General features: G+C 35.3%; 1 protein-coding gene across 3 annotated transcripts in view; it reads left to right on the forward strand.

Moving 5' to 3' along the window:
- Window positions 1–22957, forward strand: part of CSMD3 (CUB and Sushi multiple domains 3) — a gene marked incomplete at both ends in the record, with an annotated part of 1233164 nt that overhangs the window by 601222 nt on the left and 608985 nt on the right. For all 3 annotated transcript variants that reach the window (XM_080802411.1, XM_080802412.1, XM_080802413.1), the window contains one exon: window positions 11179–11300. In XM_080802411.1, the coding sequence (XP_080658537.1) occupies window positions 11179–11300 (122 nt within the window). The remainder of the gene's footprint in view (window positions 1–11178; window positions 11301–22957) is intronic.

A 22957-nucleotide genomic window follows, 5' to 3' on the forward strand; every position in this document is an offset into this window, starting at 1 on the left:
TAAACACTGACTACATGCAGGACTGATCAAGGACTAATTAGTAATAATATGTGATAATTGTCCTGAAGGGACTCACAGTATACTGAGGCAAAAGAATAACAGCAGAAGAGAGTGAAATAATATTTGTAATAAATTAGCTTGTAAAGATAAAACCTATGGGAACAAAGGGAGCAGCACCCTACTTGGAGTAGACTAGGATTGGGGTTACTGGGGAAAATGTCCCAGAGTGCCCACTTAAATTCTAAAGTATTAGTGGAGATTAGATAAATGATAGGGGATGGATCTGGAGAGAAGGGTGTATAATATAGTTTCTGTTAATCATATTTTTATTATGTGTCAAAACACTCTATTAACCAATTTTTAATATAACTTCCCACTGAAACGAAAGCTGAAGTTTATGCCTTATTTCTATAATATCTTTCATCAAAACTTCTTGGTACAGAATAAAGAGAAGAAAAAGTGTGAGCAAAAATCAATGATATTAGGTAGAATGAAAGATACTGCCGTATGTCAGTGACTTCCAAAGGGAAGGAGGCAGTGGGCATTTGGCAATGTTTAGGCACAACTTTTGATTGTCATAACTTTGGCGGGGGTTGCTAATGGCATTGAGTGGACAGAGACAGAGATGCTGCTAAATATTCTGCAGTGCTCAGGACAGCCCCTGACAGAACAAAGAATATCTAGTCCAAAGTGTCGAAAGTGCAAAGACTGCAAAACCCCGCCCTAAGCTGATAATTGGGAATTATGCATAAACACAAAATAGTGTTAATATCCAAAGTGTTTGGTTTCCTAAAAGGCACAAAAAACAAACAAACAAACAAACAAACAAAAAACCCAAAAATAAGAGGACCACTACTTTTTATCACTCACCATAGATTGATACAAAGAAACTAGTGACTGTTTCGCAAAGCTGAAAGTGATGCTTTCTCATCTTGCAACCATTGTGTATAGCTCAGAGAATAAGGTTTCTACAATTATTTAAAAAGATTGGTAAGGAAAAAAAAATAAATAAAATAAAAAGATTGGTAAGGAGATCCCATAGCATCTTGAACAGTGCATTGTACTGACTTATGGAACATTAAATCATTTTCTCATGTCCAGATTAAACTACCCCGTAGCAATTTTGTTTAATTCTAACTATACCCTTGGAAAGGAATCTTTAAGAATTTTGGCTAGAAAGATGCTTGTACTGTGATGAGGACAGGTTCAACCAAGGGCTCCTGTGGCATGATAAGTTATTACTTATCAACCTCACTCTGTTCAAGTTCTGGCCTCGAGTTTTGCCAGCTCTGAAATTCATCCTTGTGTTTGCTCTGGGCTTGGTAATACATTGGAGTAACGACTTTTCATACTAAGCACACACACACACACACACACACACACACACAACACCCTCCACACATTTGTGGGTGATTGGTAAAATATTAATTTAAAATGACATTAAAGGAATAGACTAAAGAGGCATATGTGATGTGTTATCTTGGATTAGATCCTAGAATGGAAAGGAGGATGTTAGTCTAAAAACAAAATAAACCGAAGCAAATGAAAATCCTGACGAAACAGAATAGTCTGAAGTTTAGTTAAGAGGAATGTACCAATGATGCATTCTTAGTTTTGACAGACACACCATGGTTATGTAACATGTTTACATTAGGGGAAACTGGGTGGAGGGTACACGGGAGCTCTGTATATGATCTTTATGTCTTTTCTGTGAATCTAAAATTATTCCAAAATAAAGATTTTATTTCCTTAAAAAATTAAATTGAAAAGGAGAATAAAATGAATGACTTGTTAAGGGTTTTTCATTTTGAAAGCAAATTTAAAAAAACATTTGTGAATTAGAAGCACTAAAATAATTTGTTGCAATTGTGTGACTGAAATACAGTTACGTATAACTGTTTACAGTTGTGTTTTTAAACTCTCTTGCTTCATTGAAATCCTAATCCTCTTGTTTTAATTTTACATCAAAGCGAATAAGTGGACCAAACATTGCAAATCAGAGGTTTGTTGTCCAGAACTAACTTATACTTTTTCCTATAATAAATTGCTGTATCTTAAAATTTTTCTAACATTTCAAATATTAAATATTTTGCATAAACATCCAGATTCTCAGCTTTTGAAAAATTAGAACTGGAACACTTGGCCCGCATTCATAAATATCTGAACATTTTGAGTAGAGGTTTCCTCCTTTATCCTGGGCATATGCTTGCCAGATGGCCTCATACCCCCATTTTTTTATTTCCCACTCCCAGCCCAATTACCAGGTGGGTCAGCTGTGCTTTTGAGTAAGTGACATCTGATTATGCAGTTTATTTTCCAGTCCTCAATATTAAATAAATATGGGGTTTTCATGTCTTTATTAATCTAAATTTTGAGAGATTTAATTTAGCTAATTTACCTGTCACCATATCAAGATATAGAAATTGTGTTCTGGAGTTCCATTTATGAAACATTTTTAACCTGTTTATGGGACTAAAAATGTTTGTTTCACCCAGCTGTTTTCTGTGGCAGATAAATGATGGATACAGTTTCCTTTTCCATCCAATGTTTAGATAATTTGGAACCACTTTTTTTTGTTCTGTTTTGCTCTAAATGATAGTTTTGTGCCAAGACCTTTCTACTTTCCAAATAGTAGAATTTTTTTTTTTTTCAGAACATTGTCTTAGATTTACATAATGATGCTATCCTTGAGTAGTATAAACTCAAAAGTGATCTTGGTGATTGACAATCTTAGAACCTTATATTTTGTTCCTTGAAATCATGAATGATAATTTTAAAATATCTTTTTGTGTAGAGAAATAGACTCTTTTATATCAATGTTTTTCGTATCCTAGAATTCACTGACCCAGTTCTCAGATGTGGTCTCTCAGTCTTTTTTACTTTTCTATAGTTCCCTTTATAAAGATCTTGGATGCCACATCAGAGGCATATGCTGCTCATCGTTAGTCAGGAAAGAGCTTCTAATGAAACCCCATAATTTAGAGAAATGGTTGTCTGTTATGTAGCTTTCATATCATCAAGGACGTGTTAAGCCTGTTGGTATAAATAAAAAAAAAAAAATGGAGAGAAGATAATACATCTACCTAAAACCAAACTGATTTTAGATACTTAAAAAAATTGCTTAGCAACAACACCATGATGTAAAATCTAATCACAATGGTTTCGAATAATTCATGCAAGCATATTTAAAGAATTCAAAGAAAAATATTAATAATTAATTTGGTTGTTGGATACACTTGAGCAGTATACATTTTTTTCTTTTTTAAAAAATTCCATATAATCATTTTTTTTTTTTTAAGATTTCATTTATTTGACAGATCACAAGTAGGCAGAGAGACAGACAGAAAGAGAGGGGGAAAGCAGGATCCCTGCTAAGCAGAGAGCCCAATGCGGGGCTCCATGCGGGGCTCAATCCCAGGACCCTGAAACCATGACCCGAGCCGAAGGCAGAGGCCTCAACCCACTGAGCCACCCAGGCGCCCCCATATAATCATTTTTTGACATGGGTTGTCCTTCTTTCCTGTGCCCTAAACTATGTTGTATTGATGGCCTCTAATTTTTTGAGGACTAGTGCTTTATGAGTTGACTCCTCAGATTAAAGGAAATCATACACACACACACACACACACACGTATATATACATATACATACATGTACCTGCATATACATACATATACATATACACACGCATACATATACATATATGTGCATACACACATGCGTACATGCACACACACACAGAGGCATACCTTGGAGATACTGTGGGTTTGGTTTCAGACCACCAAAAATAAAGAAAATATCACAATGAAGTGAGTCAAATGAGTGTTTTGGTTTCTCAGTGCCTCATATAAAAGTTATGTTTCTACTATACTGTAGTCTATTTAAGTATATGATAGCATTATGTATAGAAAAAAAAATCCCGGGGCGCCTGGGTGGCTCAGTGGGTTAAGCCTCTGCCTTCGGCTCATGTCATGATCTCAGGGTCCTGGGATCAAGCCCCACATCAGGCTCTCTGCTTGGTGGGGAGCCTGCTTCCCACCCCCCCTGCCTGCCTCTCTGCCTACTTGTGATCTCTGTCTGTCAAATAAATAAATAAAATCTAAGAAAACCAAAAAAAAACAAAAAACTTTATTGCTAAAAAAATGCTGTCCATCATGTGAGCTTTTGGGGAGTTGTAGTCATTTTGCTGGTGGAGGGTCTTGCTTTGATGTTGATGGCTGCTGGCTGATACGGGTGGTAGCTTATGAAGGTTGAGGTGGCTGTGGCAATTTCTTAAAAAAATAAAAAAACAACAGTGAATTTTGCCACATCAATTCACTCTTTTTTTGCTACACTTCTCTGTAACATGAGATGCTGTTTCATAGAATTTTACCCACAATAGAACTTTCTAAGTTGAAGTCAGTCCTCTCATACCTTGCCCTGTGACCAAAGAAATTTATGTAATATTCTAAATCCTTTGTTGTCATTTCAACAATCTTTATAGAGTCTTCACCAGGAGTAGATTCCATCTCAAAAAACCACTTTCTTCACTCATCTTAAGAACCAGCTTCTCATTCGTTAAAGTTTTATCATGAGATTGCAGCAATTCAAAAGCAATTCAAATTTAATAATAATGAAACAGCTTGAAATATTATGAGAATTACCAAAATGTGGCATGGAGACGTGAAATGAGCAAATGCTATTGGAAAAAATGACACTGACAGACTTGCTAGATGCAGGGTTGCCCTGAAACCTCATTTGTAAAAAGTGTAATATCTGCAAAGCACAACAAAAGGACGGATGGCTATCCTTTTAGGAATGTCTGGACTTTCCTCGTAGCCTTTTTCATGATTATATAATCTTGTAATGTGCTGTTTCACCTCTGTCTTTCTCCCCAGAGTGTGAGGTGTATGAAGGCAGGGCTGGTCCGCAACTGTGTGCTCACTAATTCTCATAGTATTGAATCCATCTGTTTTTTTTTTTTTTAATAATTAGTGAATGACGGAGTAAATAAATAAGTGACTAAATATATTTAAAACTACATAGAACTCTATTTTAAAAAATAAGTATATAGGGTAAAAAAAGGACATGACTTGACTTTTTCATTCTTATCCCCAGTCCTCTAGTTTTTAGTTTTTTAAATCCATGCCTCATACGACATCTGGACTGATCAACTTAATTACAGACACAGTTAAGTCAAGTGCTCTTCCACACACCCAAAGTATCCCCCTTAGTTTTGAAAACAACAACAACAACACCTAAAATCCAACAACTTCCTCGGCCTATCCTGTATGGCTTTCCTTGAAAAGCTCTTTATTTACCTCTCTAGTTCTACCTAAAGAATCTCCTTAGCTCCAAACAATCTTAGACGTTCTGGGAGTTAATTTTCTTATATACAATATGTTAATTAGTGCATCTGCTTAGAAGCCTGTCCTGGTTTCTACTCGGAGTCCATGTGTCCTAACTTTTCAACATTCAACTTTGACATCATCTCAAGGATGACTTCTCTAATTTCCTAAGCTGCAAAAATGTGCAGTTTCTGTGTTCCCATTAACACTGCTTACCTTTACACTTGTAACTCGTTATTAAAATGACCTATTTGTGTTTTTAAGACTTAAGTCTCTTAAATAAATGATCCCATCTTATTCATTTTTTGCATTGAACTTTCTAAATCAATGTTTGATGTTGAATAAATATCTCTTTGAAAAATTACAAAAACCTATCATCATTTATCATTCGACCTTTCAACTAGGAGGAAAAATTATCTAGAATTTCAAGTGACTTCCAAATTATCCTGAGATATTTCTAAAGAAAAAGAGGTAATTAAACCTCTTTTTTTAATTAATTAGAACATTTAAATTGTAAACTTTGGTATTTTTTATTATCTTTAGGTGTATTTCACTTTAATTATTCTTGAATAAAAAACTTAACTGAGCATTTATTATGTTTTATACACTGTCAATTTTTTTTTGTCCCTAGGAGATATAAGACATAATATAAAGGAATGCAGTATTTAAATAATTAAAATAGAGTAAGAATGCTCTAATACAAGTAAGGCTTTGGAAAAATGAGTTTTAGCTAGCAAGTTAAGAGCTAAAAAAGAATATTCCAGATGAAGGAAACCACATATGACAAGCTATGTAAGTAGCTTAGAGCATGATGCATTTTGAAATTACAAATTGACTCCTAATGTTTCCTGCCTTGTTTGATGTACATCAGATAGTCTTATCCCTGATTTTAAATTCTGGGAAGTACAAAGCCTTCTAAAAGATGTCAGTGATTTTTTTGGGCCAGTAGGTAGAAACTTAATGTCTAATAGTTAATTCTGGCTTTAAATTCCTGCTTTCTGATTTTCTGGATTATGTCAGTTTTACATAAATTCGGGTAGACACTGACCTAGTTTCCTCTAAAGAAACAAAAAACCAGTTTTTAAATGTACAAGTGACAACCTGCTCAGTGAATCTTCTAGATAATTTGGGGAAGGCTGCAATCAGTCTACATCAAAGGTAGACCAATAGTTTTAAGCCAAATAATACATACTCTTACCTATTAAACGCTTTGTCAAAGCAGTTGCTTAAATTCCCCCGCCCATCTTCCTTACTATATACCATCTTTTTCTTTCTTTCTTTTCTTCATTCCACCAACTCTTCCCTCATGAACGATCTTAAAAACACTATGGTTTCTAGCTATATTATGCATAGTAATTAATCTCATTCTAGCCTACCGCCTAACTGATCTGTTTCTTATTGGCAACCTTAGATTAAGTTGGATTTTCTTTTATTTTTCTCAAAAAGCAAACTGAATCATAAATTCCTACAGTCATTTCTATTACTGATTCAATGCCATATGTCCTTTCATCCTAATACCAATAAGGTGACTCAGTGAGACAAAGAGCAGGAAGAAGCAGGAGTGTATAAAAACTTAACCTTCATGACTAGGTTAAATTATGAACAAGAACTAGAAAAAGAAAAATAAAGAATTTCCTTACTTTATTTTTGACTTGAAAAATCAGTCCATTATATTTCTCACTTTTAAAAGGAATTGCATTTGCTGGGTTTTAATCAGATTTATCTGTACAGTCTGCCTTTTGCTGATTTTCATTCTGTCCCTTTCATGGCATCTCCTCTGTTTTCCAGTTTTCTGCTTTGGGTTCATTTCATTATTATTCCACATTTATATGCTTCCTTTCTGTGAAGACATGGATTAGACGTGCCATTCTTATGCAGATAATGCCCAGATATATTGGAAGATTAGTCCTAATTGTTACGCCACTTCTGACACTTTATCAGCTTCTCATGAAGACATAGGGACTGGGATGTCCAATGAAATATTATTAAATGGAACTAGTTATTGATAGTTCCACACACGGATTTAAATAGGTTTTATCTTTCACCTTCAGATGTGGGGAGGGAGGTGGGAGGGGGGTTAAGGGGGCAGGAGGGAGGTGTTTCATGACCAGGAGTCCACAATCTGAGAATTAAAATTGATTCAGAGAGTAGTTTCTGTAGCTATTTATCTATAGCTTAACAATAGTTTTTTGATGTTTAGGTAAATCAGCATTTTTTTTTAGGTAGATATATATGTATTAAACAAAGTAAAATTAAAAACAAAATGAAATTCTGGTGTATTAAAAGGGTTATAACCATATTTCAGGTCACTACTTAAATTCCACATGTTTGTTAGATTGTTACAAATTAAACTTCCATGTAGGAATTCCCTTCATATTAAAATCATCTCTGTACCTGATTTTCTAAACTATTAGTAGTTTCCTTCCCAGAAAGAAAGTGCAAGAGAAAGATAAATGTAGCTGAACAGAATCCTTCAAAACATATGTCAGATATTGTGCAGAAAGACTAAAATTCTGACACTCAACCCAGAAATCTGTACTTATTTAGTGGAGTTCTATTTTCTGTGTGAAAACTCCACAATTCCTACTTATGCCCATTAAGAGAACAGATGCTATTCTGGTGGTGTTCCTCTCACTTGTCTTATTTTCCTTTGTCCACTGTGATAATAGATTTCTACCATGTTTCATCCATTTTGTTACAGCAAATCTTTTATTATGTCAGTTGAAAATTAATTCCCAAGCTCATTTCATTTTCTGGGCATTTTTCCCTCCCTAGATTACTAATTCCTTCGTTGAAAGTGTTTTATTTTAATGTAAAAATTTTTCACAACTTTGCAAGTATTTATTTGAAGTTAATAGAGCTCAAACTAGAACTCCTATGACTTCTATCTTAGAAACTAATTTCCTGAGCCACTTTATTTTCTCAATTCTTCATCAGTACATTGTTTTATATTTTACATTTGCCAGCATGGGATGATTTTTTTTTCTCTTAAATGTCCCTAAAAATATTTCATTTCAGCCATCTCTAATAATAGTCACATGTTAATTTAAAAAAAAATAGATAATGTCTTATGAAGTGCTACTGGAGAAATGGGCAGCTTGTTATTTTGTAGCTTGACTTGATCAGAATGATTTTGTTCTTTACAAGGTTTCTACAAGAGCTATGGGAGAAAGTCTCCTAAATTACCGAAGGAGGAAAACCAAACTTAGAAAGAAAACAAGTATTTTTCTATGTCAATTCCTAAGAATAGCTTTTCCTGATCTGTTATCTACTTCCATAGGGTTTCTTGATCTATTACCCCCATAGCATTTTATAAATCCAACTTACTTATGGGTGATTTTTACTTGTCATTTATGAGTGTTTTTTTTTCTTTATTTTCAAAAAGACAATTTCTTTTTTTTTTTTCCTAAAGATTTTATTTCTTTATTTGACAGACAGAGATCACAAGTAGGCAGAGAGAGAGAGGGGAGGAAGCAGGCTCCCCGCTGAGCAGAGAGCCTGATGCGGGGCTCGATCCCAGCACCCTGGGATCATGACCTGAGCCGAAGGCAGAGGCTTTAACCCACTGAGCCACCCAGGCGCCCCCAAAAAGACAATTTCTTAGTCTAATACACATTTACAAAGATTCTTCGTCACCATGTAGGGATCACTTATTTGCTACTCCATGTAAGAGCTATGAAAAAGAACTTGGATTTCTGTTCCATTAGTAAACATTCCTGCATTATGAAAGCCACTGCACCAAGAGTTAACAGAGGTGAAAAACAAGGTCTTGTCCACAGAAGATTATACGTGTGTATACATCTTGAAAAACAAAGCATGCCATAGAATTGCCAGGTAGTGTGTCGCTCAAAGAAGCAGTATGTCCTATCAGGAAGCTGATTCAATTAACTTTAAACCAATCATTGAATTGCTGCAAATTTGTTATTGCTGTAAATTTGTTAGCTGTGAAGTTCTTAAAATGTTTATAACTGTACATTCTATCAGATCACTAGCACTTGACCACCTTTATACATGTGTTGTTCAAACAGATGTTCTGTAAAGACTACAATCCATTACAGAACCCTGAGTGGAGGAATTAGGAATACTTCTTACAAAAAGAAGTGACACATCAGCTTGGCTTTGTTTAAATGAATAGAATTTCTGCAGAGGGATGTAAGAAGTAATAACATTTTAGACTTGGAAAACATCATAGAAATAAGTGGAAAATTATAAAGGGTGTAATACATTCAAAAAAGGACAAGAATTTTTTTCTGGCACAAGTTGAATGTCTACTGTATAAAATGTACTGGAAAAGAAATCTAGGTCCTCACAGTTTGTAATTTATTCTATAGGAATAGAGATCAAGTTTTTTGATGAGGTAAAATAATCAAGTCTGTCTTTTAGAAAGATAAATATAATAACACTAAGATGGATGGGACACAGAGAAAAATCAGTATAAGGAAGGAGTTAAGCAGCTATTTCTAGTTCAAGAAAAGATGGTGATGAAGTACTGGGTACTGGGAAGAGAAGAAAAGAAGGAAAATGGAATGTTTCAGATGAGAAATACATAGGTCTTGAGGAGTGTTTATATCTGTATGGGAGGGAAGTGGATGGATGAATTAAGAGTTTATTTAAAAGCTCCATTAAAATATTTTATAGAACGTCTAGCAAGCAGAGAAACATTTACTCTAGAAATAGGAGATAGAAAAAATGGTAATGTAAATTTGAAAGCTATCAGCACAGAAATTATTGTTGTAGTCAAAGTAGTGAATTAGATTAACTATTCAGAGAGAACACTGAACAAAGAAAAATAGTCCATGTAATCAGTTTATAATTCTGCTACCTAGGGGTCAAATGCAAAGGAAAAAAAAATAGAACAAGAACACAGGGTAATGATTTAAAACAATTAAGTAAAAATCAAGGGAGTTCAGGACTGTGTAAGGGAAGGCAAGATAATTTCAAATAAAGCCTATCGATACTTTCCATTACTGCTAAGAGATCAAGTATGTGGAAAAAATGAAGAGATATTAGATTTAGCAATTAGGAGTTCATTTCTGGCACTGAGAAAGCAATTCAATACCCAAATGAGAGAAGTCAGCTGTAATACATTCAAAAGTGAGTGGGAGGGGTACCTGGGTGGCTCAGTCATTAAGCTATCTGCCTTTGGTTCAGGTCATGATCCCAGGGTTCTGAGATTGAGTCCCACATCAGGCTCCTTGCTCAGCAGGGAGCCTGCTTCTCCCTCTGCCTGATGCTCCCTCTGCTGTGTGCATTCTCTCTCTCTGACAGATAGGTAGATAGATAAATAAATAATTAAAAAAATAAAATACTTCTGGATTGCTTAAGCCATGGCTTTGTTTCTTACTCTTTGTGGATTTTTTTTTTAAAGATTTTATTTATTTATTTGACAGAGAGAGATCACAGTAGACAGAGAGGCAGGCAGAGAGAGAGAGAGAGGGAAGCAGGCTCCCTGCTGAGCAGAGATCCTGATGTGGGACTCGATCCCAGGACCCTGAGATCATGACCTGAGCCGAAGGCAGCGGCTTAACCCACTGAGCCACCCAGGTGCCCTCTTTGTGGATTTTTGTTAACACAGTATTACATAAGTAGACCTCTCTCTAATTAAGATAAGTTATAATGCCTCACACTGTTATTCATAATTAATTTTCAAATAATGTTGAAAATATTGAGTTTGTGAACTTTAGGGTATAAAAAATACTCTTACTTTGATAAGGGGCATAATGCCCTAATATATATTTCACTGTGGTTATAATTGTATAATTTTGAATTTAAAGTCTGTTTGCAAAATACTTTATTGCTAAAATTTTGCATGCAGTATAGACTCACTTTTAAAATGCAATTTCTCTTTTAGTGAAGACGTGTGGCTCTAATCTTCAAGGACCAAGTGGCACCTTTACGTCTCCCAACTTCCCATTCCAGTATGACAGTAATGCACAATGCGTCTGGGTCATCACAGCAGTGAATACAAATAAGGTAAGGGAAAACCAGCTGTGGTAGAAAAGCATAATCATAAAGACAAAGGCAAAGAGATCATGAGGAAAATGCAGTAAAGACGGTTCATAACTGAAGTATGATTTCTGCAGTATTTTCTACTTATCTAAACATAAACCTATATGAGATTTTTGGGAAAAAATAAATTTTAAATAATACAGTTCTACTCCCAGTTACTAACATAAATAACACCCCATTCAAATCATAAATTAATGTTTTCTGAGATATATTTCTGAAGGTTATAAGTACACATTTCTTTTTTTTTTTTTTTTTTAAAGAAGCCATGAAGCGTGCCTTTTCACTTCATATCTTTTCTTCTCGATCTATCATTCAGATGTATCATGTTTTGGTATACAGCTTACTTTTGTTTCACTGTTTCTCTGTTACCATAGATCTTACAGCTGTTCCTTATTATAAGAAGTTGGTTTTAATGTGGTGTGTACTAATGGAGGATCCATATTGTGGATATTTTAAAAGGTTAGATTGTCTTTCTGTTTTGCTAGAAATGAGTAATGCATCTAAACACGCATATCCCACAATACTTTGAATAAAATTATTATGCTGAACGAGTGTAGGAACAGCTGAAAACTTAGCAAGTTTTCTTGTCTTCTCTCTCTCCTTCTTCTCCTTGTAAGAAGGACCTAACCGGGCAGAATCAAAATTCCTCTCTTGTATGATATCTTTTCTGGGTTAAATTAAGGGAAGTTTCATAGTAGAACACATAAAACTGGTTTAGACTGTAGTTCAAATACCAATTTAGAATTTACTGTCACCTTTGATCAAGTTATTTAACCTCCCTGTAATTCTGTTGCTCTATCTATAAAAATGTGGATACTAAGAATATGCATTTCACAGTGAGCTGTGAGAAATAAATGAGGTAATAAGTACAGAGGGCTTAATATAGTAAGGACTTAAAACACATTAACTCATTGTTATTACATAAAGTATGTTCTACCTGCCAGAATGTTTTAGGTTTTATGTTCATAAAACCTAATCTTGATGACAGCAGTATAGTTTTAAAAATCAATTCAGGGGTCAGTGACACTTACCTCATAGAAAAGTCCTGATTTATGAATCAGAAGAATTAGATCAGAAGCTTATTCTATCCCAAACCATCTGAGTAAACTTGGGAAAAATCACTGTATCTACACTTTCAACTACATAAAGTAAATAATTTTACTCACCCAACTTGTGTCATCAGTTCAATTCACCAAATATTTATTTGTCATGTATCTTCTCTGTGCAAATTATGGGTTGTTGAGAAAATTTTTTAAAAAATCATGAAGTACTTGAAAAACCAAGTTACATTTATTGAGCACTTAGCAATATGCCAGATACTATTGACAGCACTTTTTATTAATTATTTAATCCTCATAAGACTCCTGCTGTGAAATAGGTACTTTTACTGTCTGCACTTAACACAGAGGCTGAATAACTTAAGATCACATAGCCAGCAAAGGTCAGAGCTGTGTTATTCACAATGATACATCTCACAGGAAGATATAAGTATCTTATACCAAGATAAACAGGAAGTAAATTCATTATAGTATGGAACAAACACATTGTATCAGTCTTACATTGAGATAGAAATCTTACTGTGTCATGATAATTACCTATAATTGTCATCAAAGTGTGGTAATTATCTTCTGTTCTATAAGATGTCGGCTTTGCTAAGTTTAATTCATTTTCACTTACTGAGACACCTGAGGTTTCACAGAGGTCGTCACATTTCTCCTTGTTTATCTTATCCAATCTGCCAAACTTTTATCTCTTCTTTTTCTCCAAAAAAAAAAAAAGAAATCCAATTTTCTAAGGAAGACATAATTACTTTCACTTCTTTGCTATTTTTATCAAGTAGCTGACTGAGGACATTAATTTTTGATCTGTTGGTTTACCTCTATTTCAAGATATCTTTATAGAAATTGGCTTTCAAGCATTTTTACCTGTGACCCACTGTTAGAATTATACTTTTTTTTTAAAGATTTTATTTATTTATTTGACAGAGATCACAAGTAGGCAAAGAGGCAGGCAGAGAGAGAGAGAAGCAGGCTTCCCGCTGAGCAGAGAGCCCAATGAGGGGCTCGATTCCAGGACCCTGGGATGATGACCTGAGCCGAAGGCAGAGGCTTTAATCCACTGAGCCACCCAGGCACCCCTGTTTGATGACTTGTATTCTTAAAAGATTTTATTTATTTATTTTTGAGAGTGAGCAAGAGAGAGAGAGAATGAGCACAAGTGGCAGAGGGAGAGGGTAGAGGCAAGCTCCCTGCTCAGCAGGGAGCCTGATGTGGTACTCCATCCTAGAACCCTGGGATCATGACCAGAGCCAAAGGCAGACACTTAACTGACTGAGCCACATAGGTGCCCTGTGTTTGATAATTTTAAAAGCAGTTGTGGTGTTCTAAATGTCCAAAACACGTATATGACTCATGGCAAAAACTTTGAGATTTGAAGCTGGATGAAACTGAATGGAACTGTTTTCAAATCTGGGTTATCCCTTTCACTAGAATACAGCTGTAGACAGTCAGGGTTTTTGAATCCTCTGAAATAGTTTTTCTTTTTCATCTATTAGAGATAATTACATCATATCATAAAGTTGTTTTACTGACTAGATAAGAAAATATGAATTATCTCATTCAAAGTAGAATAATTTTAAAAGACATCTATCATTGGCAAATGACTCCATCTCATTAAGAAAGACTGATGATTTGCAGACCTGTGCCCCTGAAGCAAATAATACACTGTATGTTAAAAAAAAAAAAAGAAAGAAATATGCTTGTCTTTAGTTATTTGTTAGATTTAAGTTATGTATTGATACAGAATAAAATGCCCCTCTGTACTCTTGTCTTCCATCTTTGATTATTCAATTGATTAGTTTATAGGTGACAGAACATTAGTCATTTTTACTGCTCAGTTTACACACATCACCATTAAGCTTACTAGAAATAAAGTATAATGACTGAGCATTACAGTCTTAAAGTAATATATGTTTTCAGGGTCACGTCATACTCCTTCCCCAAGCTTCTGTAAGGGAATTTTTCCTTTAATTTTAGAATTTCAATAATGAACATAATTGAGGGCTTCTTCAGAACAGTAAGTTAAAATATTAGAACAAACGCTTTAAACTAGCCTGGTCATTGAATTAATTGTTCTTCTTGCATTATGATATGCATTTAACATTAGCTCCACATGTGAAGTAAATACTCTTCTGCCTTGAATTTTTCCTTAATTTTTATAAGGATGATCTCCCTTGATTTAATTGGTCTCGTGCATTTGTCTTCAACCTGATGTATGTGTGTTCTGGGGTACACAAACAATTCCCAGGGTGTACATGGGGGAAGAGGTGGGGACAGGACACCATTTTCATGTATTCTGCTTTCTAATACTGTCCTGCTTGAAGACCCTCTTCTATCTGTTTGTTCTCTTTTATCACTTTCCTTTTCACGATTGTCTTTCATAGTTTCAAAAGAGTGTCATGTATTATCTTCCCAGCTGAAAGGTTGACGTTTTGCATTATTTGAGTGTAAATAAAATTCCAGAGATCCAGACTAGAAAATTCTACATGCACATAGTTCCTGAGGGGAGAGTCTTCTAGAACAAAACAAAAACATAGATTCACTAGGAAATATTTGAAGGAGCTATTACCTTATTTCGTCTAAACAGCAAATTTAAAGAAAGTCCCACCTCTTTATCTCTTTATGTATGCATGTATTTATTATGTATCTATCATCTGTCTACCCACTTATCTTTGAATTTGTCTATATCTCTGTCTATCCTAGAACTAGAATTTATAGTACATAGAATTATAGAGTAGTCTGACTTTTTGGACACATAGAATTTCCAATTTGTCTGATTGATTTTACAGTTTCTGCACTTAAAATATGCAGTAGATGTTTTCTAAATACAAAATGGACTAGTGTAAGATTTTAAGGAAGCTATATTTAGAGTATTTGTAAAATTACAATATAGAACTTGCATCCTTTGCAGCTACTCACACTTAGACAAAAAAAAATGTCTATTTAAAACTGTAGGAGAAAGTAGTTATTAAAATGCTTTGACCTATGTCTGCAAAATTGTTTCAGGGCTGTCTAGACCAGTACTGTCCACTGGAAATATAGAATTTTAAATTTTCTAATAGCTACATTTTTTTAAAGATGAAATTAATTTTAATGCTATATCTTATTTAACCACAATGTTATAATTTCATGTAATCGGAATTATTAATGAAATAACTTACTGTATATATTTTTTTCATTTTAAATCTTTGAAATCCAAAATGTATTTAACACTTAAAGGACATCTCAGTTGAGATGAGCCATATTTCTAGTTCTCGATAGCCACACATTGCTGGTGGCTAACATCATACAGGGAAAATATCGAACATCACCACAGAGAATTTGACCCTCTGCTTTAGGGAGTATGAGTGGTGATGATGGGTAGTGGTTGGTCTTAAGGAGAATAAACATCCCATTGCAAGGGAATTGCCTCAAGTGAAGTTTTGGTAGGGGCTTCAAGGGAAAAGAAGAAGGGATGCTTCCACTGGCAACCTGGGATTTTAACTTTTCCTTACTTCCATGAACTACCCCATATCTTTATTTAGTAATTTTTTTTTTCATTTTTACTGAAGTCAGCCAAAATAGTTTTCTGTCACTTGTCACTAAGAAACCTTGAGGCAGGTGGTTAATGATACAGTCACATAATTTTTATTGTCTCTTGACCTAGTATAAAGAATCTATTGAAATATCTAGCTTTGCTGTTTGCTCTCTAACATATTTTACCACGTACTGCAAATTGATTATATGCTTATTTCCTCTATCTTCATCAATATTGGGATAAGAGGGATCTAGCTCTTGAAAATATATGGTGATGCCAGGAATCCTGGGTGGCTCAGTTGGTTAAGCAGCTGCCTTCAGCTCAGGTCATGATCCCAGCATCCTGGGATCGAGTCCCACATCGGGCTCCTTGCTCAGCAGGGGGCCTGCTTCTCTTTCTGTCTCTGCCTGCCACACTGCCTGTGCTCACGCTCTCTTTCTCTCTCTGACAAATAAAGAAATAAAATCTTTAAAAAAAAAAAAAAAGAAAGAAAAGAAAATATATGGTGATGTCGGATTCCTTTATTCTTAATTTCTTGGATTTCTAATAGCTTTTTGAGAAGTGGGTCTTCTAATGTAAATATAAATTAATAGTAATGTCAAAATAGGGTTTTTTTTTTTTTTTAATTGAGTAGTTCTTCAGTATAAGTGCAGAACTGAGATAAAAATGTTGTGGAATAGAATTCTTTCTGGCTTTTTGACCAGTTCTTGTTCTAATTTTAAAGGGTTGCACTTTTATCCACATAGGATGACTATTTGTAAGAATAATACTGATGTTTCCAGGATGTCAGAAAACCTCACAACTGAGAAAATAAAATCCATGGGGAGATCAGTAATAAAAGATTGAATTAACCAAGCATAGAAGAATACAGTTCAGAGAGAATGAAGACAGGCACATGAGGTTGACTTCACTTTAGATTACAGCTCCCTCTAGTTTAGCAGAAGTCTAAAATGTCAGAAGAAGTAAAATCGGTCACCAGAAGAATGTGAATTGACTATGGCTTAAAAAATGTTAGGCAACACTTGCCAAAAGCACATTTTTTTAAATTCTAGGACTATGAATTTTTTTTAAAAAAAATTTATTTATTTATTTGACAGGGAGAGAATCTGAAGCTGGGTCCACATTGAGCTCAGAGCCAGACTCCAGGTTTGATCCCACCACCCTGAGATCATGACCTGACCCAAAACCAAGAGTCAAATGTTTAACCAAATGAGCCACCCAGGCGCCCCCAGGACTATGAATATTTAACTTGTTTCTAAATTTGGCTCACATTTGTACCTCATGATTCAAAGAATACTGTTTACTCTAACCTAGGTGTAACAACGATGAAGTTTCAGGGACTGGCATGATTTTATTTTATTTATTTATTTATTTATTTATTTATTTATTTTTAAGATTTTATTTGACAGAGAGAGAGACAGCAAAAGGCGAATACAAGCAGGGGGAGTAGGAGAGGGAGAAGCAGGGTTCCTGCTGAGCAGGGAGCCTGATGCAGGGGCTCAATCAATGCCTGTGATCGATCCCAGGACCCTGGGATCATGACCTGAGCTAAAGGCAGATGCTTAACAACTGAGACACCCAGACACCCCAACTAGCATGATTTTAAGTGAATCTATTTAAGAACACATTCTGAATGTTCTTGACCTCTTTATAAGTAACTTCCTCCTTTTTCTTTTTGTTTTAATTTTATTTTTTCAGTGTTCCAAGATTCATTGTTTATGTACCACACCCAGTGCTCCATGCAATCCGTGCCCTCCTTAACACCCATCACCAGGCTCACCCATTCTCCACTCCCTTCCCCTCTAAAACCCTCAGTTTCTCAAAGTCCACAATCTCTCAAGGTATGTCTTCCCCTCCAATTTCCCCCAGTTCACTTTTCCTTTCCTTCTCCAAATGTCCTCTATGTTATTCCTTATATTCCACAAGTAAGTGAAACCATATGATAACTGATTTTCTCTGCTTTACTTATTTTATTCAGTGTGATCTCCTCCAGTCCCATCCATGTTGATACAAAAGTTGGGTATTCATCCTTTCTGATGTCTGAATAATATTCCATTGCATATATGGACCACATCTTCTTTATTCTTTCATGTGTTGAAGGGTATCTTGGCTCTTACCACAGTTTGGTGATTGTGGACATTGCTGCTATGAACACTGGGGTACAGATGGCCCTTCTTTTCACTACATCTGTATCTTTGGGGTAAATACCTGGTAGTGCAATTTCAGGGTCATAGGGTAGTTATATTTTTAATTTTTTGAGGAATATCCACACTGTTTTCCAAAGTGGCTGTGCCAACTTGCATTCCCACCAACAGTGTAGGAGGGTTCCCCTTTCTCCACATCCTCTCCAACATTTGTTTTTTCCTATCTTATTAATCTTTGCCATTCTAACTGGTATAAGGTGGTATCTCAATGTGGTTTTGATTTGAATTTCCCTGATGGCTAATGATGATGAATATTTTTTCATGTGTCTGTTAGCCATTTGTATATCTTCATTGGAGAAGTGTCTGTTCATGTCTTCTGCCCATTTTTTGACATGATTATCTGTTTTTTGGGTGTTGACTTTGGGTGTTGAGTTTTGGGTGTTGGGAGTTCTTTATAGATGGTGGATATCAGCCCTTTGTCTGTAGTGTCATTTGTGAATATCTTCTCACATTCTGTTGGTTGCCTCTTTGTTTTGTTGACTGTTTGCTTTGCTGTGCAGAAGCTTTTTATCTTGATTAAGTCCCAAAAGTTCATTTTCGCTTTTGTTTTCTTTGCCTTTGGAGATGTGTCTTGAAAGAAGTTGCTGTGGCTGATGTCAGAGAGGTTACTGCTTATGTTCTTCTCTAGGATTTTGATGGATTCCTATCTCATGTAGAGGTCTTTCATACATTTTGAGTTTATCTTTGCATATGGTGTAAGAGAATGGTCGAGTTTCATTCTTCTATGCATAGTTGTCCAATTTCTCCAGCACCATTTATTGAAGAGACTATGTTTGTTCCACTGGATTTTTTTCCTGCTTTGTTGAAGATTATTTGACTATAGAGTTGAGGGTCCATATCTGGGCTCTCCATTCTGTTCCACTGGTCTATGAGTCTGTTTTTATGCCAGTATCATGTTGTCTTGGTGATCACAGCTTTGTAATAAAGCTTGAAATCAGGCAATGTGATATCCTCAGCTTTGTTTTTCCTTTCAACATTTCCTTAGTGATTCAGGGTCTTTTCTGGTTTTATACAAATTTTAGGATTGTTTGTTCCAGCACTTGGAAAAATGCTGGTGGTATTTTGATTGGGATGGCACTGAAAGTATAGATTGCCCTGCAAGGTATAGACATTTTAACAGTGTTTATTCTTCCGGTCCGTGAGCATGGAATGTTTTCCCATCTTTTTGTGTCTTCTTTAATTTCTTTCATGAGTGTTCTGTAGTTTCTTGAGTATAGATCCTTTACCTTTTGGTTAGGTTTATTCCAAGGTATCTCATGGTTTTTGTTGCTATAGTAAATGGAATCAATTCTCTAATATCCCTTCCTATAGTTTCATTGTTAGTGTATAAGAAAGTAATTGATTTCTGTGCATTGATTTTGTGTCCTGCCACATTACTGAATTGCTGTATGAGTTCTGGTAACTTGGGGGTGGAGTCTTTTGGGTTTTCCACATAAAGTATCATGTCATCTGCAAAGAGAGAGAGTTTGACTTCTTTGCCAATTTGAATACCTTTTATTTCTATTTGTTGTCTAATTGCTGTTGCAGGGACTTCTAGTACTATGTTGAAAAACATTGGTGAAAGTGGATATCCTTGTCGTGTTTCTGATCTCAATGAGAAGGCTCTCAGCTTTTCCCCATTGAGAATGATATTCATTGTGGGTTTTTCACAGATGGATTTTATGAAGTTGAGGAATGTTCCCTCTATCCCTATACTTTGAAGAGTTTTAATCAGGAAAGGATGCTCTATTTTGCCAAATGCTTTGTCTGCATCAGTTAAGAGGACCATGTGGTTATTCTCTCTTCTCTTACTGATTTCTATCACATTAACTGATTTGCGAATGTTGAACCACCCTTGCATCCCAGGGATAAATCCTACCTGGTCATGGATAATCTTTCTAATGTACTGTTGGATCCTATTAGCTAGGATTGTGTTGAGAATCTTGGCATCCATATTAATCAGGGATACTGGCCTTAAATTCTCCTTTTTATGGGGTCTTTGCCTAGTTTGGGGATCAGGGTAATGCTGGCTTCATAGAAAGAGTCTGGAAGTTTTCCTTCTGTTTCTATTTTTTGAAACAGCTTTAGGAGAATAGCTATTATTTCTTCTTTGAATGTTTGATAGAATTCCCCAGGGAATCTGTCAGGTCCTGGACTTATCTTTTGGGAGGTTTTTGATCAGTGCTTCAATCTCATTACTAGATATTTGTCTATTCAGGCTGTCAGTTTCTTCTTGTTTCAGTCTTGAAAGTTTATAGGTTTCCAGGAATGCATCCATTTCTTCTAGGATGCTTGACTTATTGGCATATAACTGTTGGTAATAATTTCTGATGATTGTGTCTATTTCCTTGGTGTTAGTTGTGATCTCTCCCCTTTCATTCATAATTTTATTAATTTGGGTCCTCTCTTTTCTTTTGGATTAGTTTGGCCAGTGGTTTATCAATCTTATGGATTCTTTCAAAAATCCAGCTTCTAGTTTTGTTGATGTGTTCTACTGTATCTCTAGTTTCTAACTTGTTGATCTCTGCTCTAATCTTAATAATTTCCCTTCTTGTGCATGGGGTTGGCTTAATTTGTTGTTGATTCTCCAGTTCTTTAAGGTGTAAAGAGAGTTGGTGTATTTGGGATTTTTCAATTTTTTTGAGTGAGGCTTGGATGGCTAGGTATTTCCTCCTTAGGACTGCCTTTGCCATATCCTGTAGGTTTTGGACTGATGTGTCTTCATTCTCATTGGTTTCCATGAATTTTTAAGTTCTTTGATTTCCTGGTTGAGCCAAACATTCTTGAGCAGCATGGTCTTTAGCTTCCAAGTGTTTGAATTCTTTCCAAACTTTTTCTTGTGATTGAGTTCTAGTTTCAAAGCATTGTGTTCTGAGAATATGCAGGGAATAATCTCAATCTTTTGGTGTCAGTTGAGACCTGATTTGTGACCCAGTATATGGTCTATTCTGGATAAAGTTCCATGTGCGCTCGAGAAGAATGAGTATTCTGTTGTTTTAGGGTGGAATGTTCTGTATAGATCTCTGATGTCTATCTGGTTCAATGTGTCATTTAAAGCTCTTGTTTCTTTGTTGATTTTCTGCTTAGATGATCTGTCTGTTGCTGAGAGTGGTGTGTGAAGATCCCTTACAGTTAATGTGTTCTTATCAATATGACTCTTTATTTTGATTAACAGTTGGCTTGTATAGTTGGCTGTTCCCATGTTGGGAGCATAAATATTTACAATTGTTAGATCTTCTTGGTGGATAGACCCTTTAAGAATGATGTAGTGTCCTTCTGTATCTCTGGCTACAGTCTTTAGCTTAAAATCTAATTTATCTGTTATGAGAATTGCTACCCCAGCTTTCTTTTGAGGCCCATTGGCATGAGAGATGGTTCTCCATCCCTTCACTTTCAGTCTGGATGTATCTTTAGGTTCAAAATGCATCTCTTGTAGATAGCATGTGAATGGGTCCTGTCATTTTATCCATTCTGTCTTATTTTTTAATATAAAAATATATATATATTTTTTTTAAAGATTTTATTTATTTATTTGACAGACAGATCACAAGTAGGCAGAGAGGCAGGCAGAGAGAGAAGGGAGGAAGCAGGCTCCCTGCCGAGCAGAGAGCCCGATGCGGGGCTCGATCCCAGGACGCTGGGATCATGACCTGAGCCGAAGGCAGCGGCTTTAACCACTGAGCCACCCAGGCGCCCCAAAAATATATTTTTTAAATAAAGTGATACATGGACAGAGTTTTGATCTAAGAGTCAGAAGCACTGAATTCTGGTGCAAGTCATTTTGCATCCCTGAATCTCGGTCTCCTCTTCTTCAAAGCAGGGATAATTATCCTTGCCTTGCTGTATCATAGGAATGTTGGAGGATTACATAAGTCAATAAACAACAGTACTCTCTACATTGAACATTATCTTATAAATTTAACATATCATATATGTATATTATTTATGCTATCTCTTATTCCAAAGAAAATTTTAAGTGGATGACATCATCAAGTAGACCATAATACATATGTTAAGCTATATGGAGTAATTAAGGGTGTTTAAGCATAAGTAGTATCTAGCTCATAGTGGATACCCAGTTAAACTTTTTTTTTTTTTTAAGATTTTATTTATTCATTTGACAGGCAGAGATCACAAGTAGGCAGAGAGGCTGGCAGAGAGAGAGGGGGAAGCAGGCTCCCCACCTAGCAGAGAGCCTGATGCAGGGCTCGATCCCAGGACCCTGGGATCATGACCTGAGCCGAAGGCAGAGGCTTTAACCCACTGAGCCACCCAGGCACCCCAATACCCAGTTAATATTTGTTGTATAAGTGAAAGAACAAATAGATAAGAATAAGTAGTGCATATGGAATATGTGAGAAATTATTAGGCATTTTGATCGAACATAGTCTAAAATTATTTTGCAACAAGTTGCAAATATTTTGGTGGCAACTATACTGCTTTATAAATAAATGTTAACTCTATTTATGACATATTAAGTAGTATTTATACCTGTATATTATTTTCTCAAGCACTTTCATAAAGCATACTTACTAGGATTTTCATATAGTTCTGATAAAATTTCACTATAACACTTTATATGATTACATATGTTGTGCATTTGGTTTCTGTTGAAGAGATATGATAGATGGGAATTTTCCCTTTACCTTTCATAGACACCTGCCCCGGAATTAAAGCAGGTCAAGAAGGACAACCTTTTCTAATAGGGAATATTATCCCTTTCCAGGCAGGTCATTCTATTATACTGTTTATTTTGAAATGATAAGTAGTAAGGATCTATTTAATAATGCAGTAAAACAATTAAATTATGAAATGTTTTATTCATATATTCACTACAACCATTCATGGTTTTTATTTAGACCC

The sequence above is a fragment of the Martes martes genome, assembly GCF_963455335.1.
Source record: "Martes martes genome assembly, chromosome: 4".
NCBI lineage: Eukaryota > Metazoa > Chordata > Mammalia > Carnivora > Mustelidae > Martes > Martes martes.